The sequence below is a fragment of the Triticum aestivum genome, chromosome 4D, assembly GCF_018294505.1.
Source record: "Triticum aestivum cultivar Chinese Spring chromosome 4D, IWGSC CS RefSeq v2.1, whole genome shotgun sequence".
Lineage (NCBI taxonomy): Eukaryota > Viridiplantae > Streptophyta > Magnoliopsida > Poales > Poaceae > Triticum > Triticum aestivum.
The window spans coordinates 503,482,325-503,490,053 of NC_057805.1; the positions used below are offsets into that span (position 1 = coordinate 503,482,325).

At 44.5% G+C, this 7,729-nt stretch overlaps 1 protein-coding gene across 1 annotated transcript; it reads right to left on the reverse strand.

Annotated features, from left to right (window-relative positions):
• Window positions 1-1,045: 1,045 nt before the first annotated feature.
• LOC123097167 (mitochondrial inner membrane protein OXA1-like) lies at window positions 1,046-5,557 on the reverse strand. Its single transcript, XM_044518906.1, has 10 exons — window positions 5,537-5,557; window positions 4,850-5,394; window positions 4,672-4,762; window positions 3,586-3,627; window positions 2,893-2,951; window positions 2,453-2,528; window positions 2,192-2,320; window positions 2,003-2,116; window positions 1,673-1,727; window positions 1,046-1,565 (listed from the first exon to the last, which is right to left on the reverse strand). The coding sequence occupies exons 1-10, from the start codon at window positions 5,555-5,557 to the stop codon at window positions 1,204-1,206; spliced, it is 1,494 nt and encodes a 497-aa protein (XP_044374841.1). The 3' UTR covers window positions 1,046-1,203.
• Between the last annotated feature and the right edge of the window lie 2,172 nt (window positions 5,558-7,729).

Below are 7,729 nucleotides of genomic sequence, written 5' to 3' on the forward strand. Positions count from 1 at the left end.
TCATTTCCTTGCACAAAAAAAATTTATTTTTCATTTTCTAAGTGCCAAAAATGAGTTTTTTTTGGGAAGAACCTCGCAAATATTTGTTGCAAACTTGGACCACTACATTTAAAAAAAAACATTAGACCACATATTATGTACAATTGACCAAATGAATGCATGTCAAAAGGTTTCCATCCACCTCTCATCAAAAAGATAAATTTCTGCTGATTCAGCAAAAACTGGGTCAAATTTGAACCACAGGTGCTTTATAGTTTGCTCTTTATTTTTTCAAGAAAATATTATTAAGTACACAAGTAACTATTTCATCATAGAGCCACCAAGATTTTCACATTATTAAGTCCCTGGCTATGAATGGCCATGCTTGACATTTTGACTACATTTTGTAACTGGCATAAAAAATTAAAAAAAAACCTCCAACGGCAACGACCTCAGCAACTAGGGAAGCGCCGGCGGCCACGGACAGAATCATTGTGGACGAAAGGGACGCGAGCAGCAGCGATGGATGAGTCCTAGACGGGAGCTTGAAGGTTCGTCAATGGCGGCCGAGCGGTGAAAGTAGGAAGATGTCACAACTCACGCATCAGCACACGATAAACTAATTACTATCCAAACAAAGAATTATACAGCCGCGATTTTTTACTCTCCTAACCCAAACATAATTTTGCATAAACTAATAATCGATAAAATATACTCCTTTCGTTCCATAATATAGTGCATATAATTTTTTTTTAAAGCCGAACCTCATAAATTTTGACCAAATTTGTAGAGAAAAATATTTACATCTAGAATGTCAAACCTACATCATTAGATTCATTATAAGATGTAGTTTCATATTTTATTTAATTGATATCGTAGATATAAATAGTTTTCTCTATAAACTCGGTCGAAGTTTGTAAAGTTTGACTTTCAAAAAATCTATACGCACTACATTATAGAACGGAGGGAGTATTGTAAAATAGGATTTTGCTTAAAATCAGCTAAAAAATGATTTTCTATATTTACGTGGCCAACGCTCCGTATCCAAACTAAGTGCGCAGTCGAATTGTCCTAGCTAGCTAGTGATAAACTTACATGATTGGTCAACACCCAATAATATAAACTTACATGTACAAGGAAATGAATTGCATCTCAGGCCCGATTGAACTCCCAACATATCACCGCAGTCAGTCACACACAACTTTGCTAGAGTCCTCCTCGGGATCACTGCCCATCGCTCGAGGAGCAATCGTCGCGCACTCTGTTAATTATCACCCTCGGAGTTCGCCTCTTCTTCTCAGTCATGCCGCGTGGCTCAGAACTAGAATGCACGGATCCCTTGGCTGCTGCAGGCGGCGAATCCACTGCTGGCATCGGCTCCATCCCTTGGGAAAGGTTGGCAGAGGTTGGCGCTGGCATCACCTCCGTCCCCTCGGAAAGGTTAGGAGAGGTAGGCGCTGGCATCGACTCCGTCCCCTCGGAAAGGTTAGGAGAGGTAGGCGCTGGCACTTGCGCGGGTGCAGGTGCAGGCCGTGTTGCTAGTTGAGGAAGACCAAAGTAATGCCTCACGGCTGGCCTCCGAATAGCTGAGACAAGAAATCATAATAAGGTAAGGCCAGGTTTAACACTACACATTAGGAAATGCCAAAGGAGATGAACACAAGGCCTGAACACAGCAGTGCTAACGAGTTACCAAATCCATACACAAAAGTAAACGCACTCCATGGCACCCACCAAAAGAAATGCGCCTGCACAACAAAAGAAACTGTTTATGGTGGTGCAAAAAGCACAGCTGTTGTTCTGCTAATGTTATAGTAGTATGCAGGCAATATGCAGGTTATATTTGGATGCACAAGTCAAGTAGGAAGGACAACTGGTGGACTTTCCAAGCTATGGGACAGACCTTGGCGAATTTCAGAAGCCATCTAGGACAACCCCAGAAACGGTCACTTAACATCTTTTCAAACAACCCCCAAATTCCCAGTATGTCTGAATTCCTTATACATGGTAGTTAGATTTATACCTTGCAGATGCTCATTGATAGCGGTATAATCAGAAAAGCCAGTGCTCTATACAAGTTCTTCCCCACTTGCTGCACAAGAATAGGTTGTCCCTGGATGCGCGCCTTCACATTGAGCTGGGAAGAAATATTTAATTTCTCAACTATGCATAACAGACAAGACATCTTTAGTTCTTTGGACAAGATACACACCTCGTCCGCAGCAACTGTCATTGATGTCAACACCGGCAGGATGTAAAGCTCATCTGGAGTTGTCAAATCAGTAAACCAATATGCTCCACCTCCTTCCAAAGAAGGGACATTCTCTATCATGTTCCGTATCTACAGTTGACACGGTGAATATAAGGGGGGAAACATTAAAAAAATAATATGTTACTGCTAGATGACAGTTTTGTAACTATATGCGATTGTAGATAGAAATTTTGAATTATGAGCAAGTTGGCGTGAACTTACAGCACAGCAAAAGCTTAAAATTATAGACCCCTGGAGGAATGTATGGTTAAAGGGTGTCAATCGACTAACACCATGCCTGAAGAAAGAAAAATAAGAATTAAAGCAATGAATTTATTGCCTACAAGACTAGAAAAATGTAAATGGCTGCATACAAAGTCAAAATATGCAAGACATGTAAATACTGAAAAAACATGATTTGAGCAGAAAAAAGGCACTTCGAGACCACGGATAACAACAAGAATGATCTGATAGCCAATAAAGTAATTTAAAACCCTAGAAACTACTATAGGGATCAAGTCATTTAAAGGAACAGTCCTGTGTTTGAAGAACCAGAGAGTTAAACATAAAATGTCTCGTTGCTAAAAATGCACAACGGTAAGAAAAAACATCTTCCAGATTTCAACACGGGACAAATAAGTGAACCATTGGTGGTTGCATACTTTTTTAATAGCTCGCGCAATTTCTTCCTCCTCTCATGCCTCGATTGTGGGTCCCTTGACTGCAGGAAATAAATATGAAAGGTTATATCATTCATTAGGAATGTAGAATACTACTCCCTCCATTCCTAAATATTTGTCTTTTAGAGATTCAAATGGACTACCATATACGGATGTATATAGACATATTTTAGAGCGTAAATTCACTCATTTTGCTCCGTATGTAGTCACTTGTTGAAATCTCTAGAAAGACAGATATTTAGGAACAGAGGGAGTATAATGTAATTTAGGTTAACCTTTCGTTATTTACCAACCTGGTACCATGGTCTACATAACAGTTAACTTTGATTAACTTGAATAAGCAGATTGGTAAGTGATTGCAATGTCCTGATAATAATATGTAGTTATTAAATATGCTACTAGAAGAACTGATCATAGTAGCAATGGCATTTCTCTATGCATCACAATCAGTACAAATAACAGTGAAGTATGATTTAGTAAAAGGGAGGCAACAAATGCAAAGCATAATGACATCTTCAAAAAATGTTATATGTGTAGCTTTGCACATAACAAACAATAGTAAATATATGCTTGCAGATATTTGCTGTTAATACAACCATGGTATTTAGAACTAACATGCTCTCAAGAAGTTATAATACAAAATGCAGCCCGAACCAAAGAGCTAAATCTACTTACATCTCCTTCCTTATTGATTGCTATGATTTCTGGCTTCAATGCCTGTATAGAGTAAGAGTTTCAATGAAGTAAATTAAACTAAATCTTGTAGTCATTCTAAGAAGACATATAATGTGGGTAGATTTAAATGAGCAATGAACGTTACAAAAGAAATAAGTGCCATATAACTTATTCCAGGCCTCACAGAAATTTGAGTAGCACGGGATAGTTTCAATGAACTTACTGGGCATCACCAAAAATTATCGAAGTGTTCTTTTTTGTTTCAATCACTTTATCTACAAACCTATAGTCTCAGTATGGTAATCGAGATGTGATGATCATAGTTTTAAATAGCGTGCTAAGCCTCTTAGCGGCGGACATCTTCTAAACGCTATAGCGTGCTATAGCGCTCTATTTAAAATGTTTGGACCAATGTCTCTTAGCGCAAAACCTTTTGTAAATGCTGCAGCGTGCTATTTAAAACCATGGTGATGATTGACATCAACGTAGTTGAACAGGTTAAGTGAAAAATGTAGAGTATCGGCGAGGCACTTGGATTATCACTCTAACAATTGACATGACAACAAAGGTGTCACTGCACCTTTGTAAAAAATTCATGTGTCTATCTATACTATTCATGAATCCAGTTATGACATAGGAGGATTTAGTTCCTCCCTCGCGGAAAAAGAAAGAAAGATGATTTGAGGCTAAAGAATTGGATGCTACTGGACCTATTTGAGACGCATATGACAACTCAAAAGCAATTTACGTGTTAGCTCAGAGAAGCATGTAATGGCAATGTAGCCATCAAATCCCCTCAGCCCACTTGACTTTGCATAATCCCCATCAGCATGCTTGAAATACAGAAGGGCCAAAACAGAGGCACTTATCCACTTCAGCAGTGATGAGCAACCGAACTACGGAGTATTGCGCAACCCCCACAGTCAGTAGTGTGTTGTACCTCTATCTATCTATCTATCTATCCAGTCAGGTTTTAAAAACTTTGCGGCTCTGCATAAAACGCATAGCCAAAAACCACAAGGGCCACACAAGACATGATATATAGCTAGGAAGAAACAATCGAAGTTACTGAATTGAGTTGATTACAGAAAGCCTGTTCTGGGCCTTGATCTGGCGCACCCGCAGCGGGATGGTCGCCGTCCGGACCAACAGCATCGTCAGCGCAATGGAAGCCCACCTGCGCACGGCCCACGACGCAGCAAAACTTATTTACAGCTCACTTGATCAAAACTGGAACCCCCAGGGTCCACGGTCATGAACTTACCAGTTGAGCCCGGTGATGGAGTGTACGGCGTCGATGAGGTGCTGCACGGCGGCGACCGGGAGAAACGAGTCGGCCGCGGCGGCGGCCACCTCCTCCGACGAAAATGCGGGCGCGACCGAGGACGCGGCGTCGGAGATGAGACGCGTGACGGCGTCGATCACGCCATCCGGAGGCGGGGAGGAGGTGGAGAAGTTACGGCGGGCGCCAAAGGAGAGGGGGAGGGGTAGGTTTTGCGACCTCGAGCGTCGGCGGAGGTCGCCGGAGGGAAATGGCGGGGGTCGCTGGGTAGGGTTTGGCGGAGCGGAGGACGAGGACGAGGAGGGGTCTTGGCTGCGGTCGTGGTGGGAGGGGACGAGGTGGGAGAGGGAGGGGGGGGACGGCGGGTGAGGTGGCGGGAGAGGCTGGTGGCCAGGCTCCTCCGCGCGGTGGAGAATGCCATGGCGGCGGCGGCGGCGGCGAGATGGTGCGGGGATCGAGGGGACAAGAGGGGGTTTACGGCGGGAGCGACATTTCCTCTGCCCTGTACGCCACGGACATATGGGCCCCTGCGGCTTACATGAAAATCTAACTTCCAATGACAACAGGATCAACACGTTTTCCGCTATAAAAACAGAAAATCATGCGTTGATCAGACGGTTGATAGCTTCCTGCGTCCGCCGAAGCCGTGTCTGTTTTGCTGCAACTCACCTGTTGTTTCAAGACAGTCATTCCTGAAACTGGGTAACAGTAGGGGGTTTCGGGGCTCATCTGGAAGCCGCGTCAGTTTTCCTGAAACTCACCTGTTATTTCAAGACAGTCATTCCTGCAACCGGGTAACAGTAGGGGGGTTTCGGGGCTCGTCTGGATTAGAGTGCGAGCGGCTGGATTTGGGAGTCGGCGGACGGGCGCGACGGTGCAAGGCGTTGGGCCACCAGGCCTTATCCACCACGGTGGCGACGACGACTTGCTCGGGATCAGCGGTGGTCGGCGACGACTCAAACAGGTATGAACCAGAGATCGGCGGTTTCCGCAACAAAGATCTTGTTTTAGAAAAAAAAAACGTTTCGGTGGTGAAGTTTTTTTTTCAGCAACAGGGTCTAGTTTTAGAAAGTTCCTGCAACACATGTCTTGTTTCAGAAAAAATGGTTCGGCAACGCAGTTTTTTTTTCTGCAACATGGGTCTTGCTTCAGAAACATAGCCCCGGTTGCAGAAAGTGTTGGAGGAGCACACGATGTTAGAGCGTACGAGGCCAAACATTGCAACACGACGCATGTTTCAGAAACATAGCTTCAGTTGCAGAAATCATCAAAGGAGTGCCCAGCGTGGGAGCTCGCCGCCGTCATGCTGGAGTAGAGGCCGCGGCTATTCACGAAGCAGGCCCCCTCGGTGAGCTCGATTTGCGTCAGATCCAACCATCTGAGGCGCGATATGGTGCACCATAGTGTTGCAGAAACTTCAATTTAGTTCCTGCACGCCAGCGGCGGGCTGATTTTGCGGTGGGTTGGCGGCGGCGCCGCGCAGGGAGCAACTCGTTCGGGGCCAGGGGCAATAGTGTTGTTTCCGCAACAGAGCGTTTGTTGCGGGAAATAACGAGTGGGCATGCGGGGCGCGGACACTAGATCGGGCGGCTATTAGTTCGGGCATCCGACGGCCGTCGAGGTGACGGATAAAATCTAAACATCGGTCGACGGATGCGTAGCGTCGCCCTATAAAAAGGGATCAACACGATTTTTCCTCTAGACTTTCAAAATGTTTGGCATCCGTGCACTAAACCGCCCGCAAATATTCAGATCAGGCTGTCCATACACTTTAGGCCATCCAACGCAGTGCAAATTAATATGTCTGAAATCCCACAAACTGAAAACAAAATTGAGAAGCTGCATGGGCGTTGGCAGTGGCGAAGCTTTGTGGAGACTAACCTAGCAGCGACGAAGCCAGAAAATCTTGATTAGGGGGGGCAAGTAATGTTAAAACATATTTGGGAGGGCCAAATATTGAAAAAAATGAGCTTTTAGCACCAAAAATTCACTAAATATGTACTGTTCATAAGTAAATTAGTAGCAAATACTAATGTTAGGGGGGCCAGGATACATACTGATCCCTGTCTCTGCCACTGCAACCTGCCCCCCCCCCCCCCTAACCTGGGAGGTTTATTCGTATTCTCATCAGTAAATTGCCCATATAATCACTGAAATTCGGCCTAAGCCTGATGTTGGTTGCTCTTCCCAGCCCATTTGCCCCTCCTAAAATGTGGCCTAAGTTCCGCCACTAGGCGTTGGGACCTCCGTAGCCACCTAGGACCTGCACAACCACCCCCCTCTCGTTGCGCTTCAAACAACACACCCCTTTCCGTGTTGTATTAATGTCGGTCCAGAATGGACGCGACCAAGCACTGCCACATGTTGTTCTAACGACACGACGCTCACACCAGTGCGGTGGCCAAGAAAGTTGTTTCGTCCTGCCACTCACGTCGCGTTAATGTCGCTTCATCGCGGACGTGGTGATAACCCACAAGTATAGGGGATCGCAACAGTTTTCGAGGGTTGAGTATTCGACCCAAATTTATTGATTCGACACAAGGAGAGCCAAAGAATATTATCAAGTATTAGCAGTTGAGTTGTCAATTCAACCACACCTGTAAGACTCAATATCTGCAGCAAAGTATTTAGTAGCAAAGTAGTATGGAAGTAACGGTAACGGTGGTAAAAGTAACAGTAATAGTTTTGTAGTAATTATAGCAGTGGCAACGGTAAAGTAACTAAGCAAATATCAATATGTGAAAAGCTCGTAGGCATTGGAATAGTGATGGATAATTATGTCGGATGCGATTCCTCATGCAACAGTTATAACATAGGGTGACACAGAACTAGCTCCAAGTCATCAATGTAATGTACGCATGT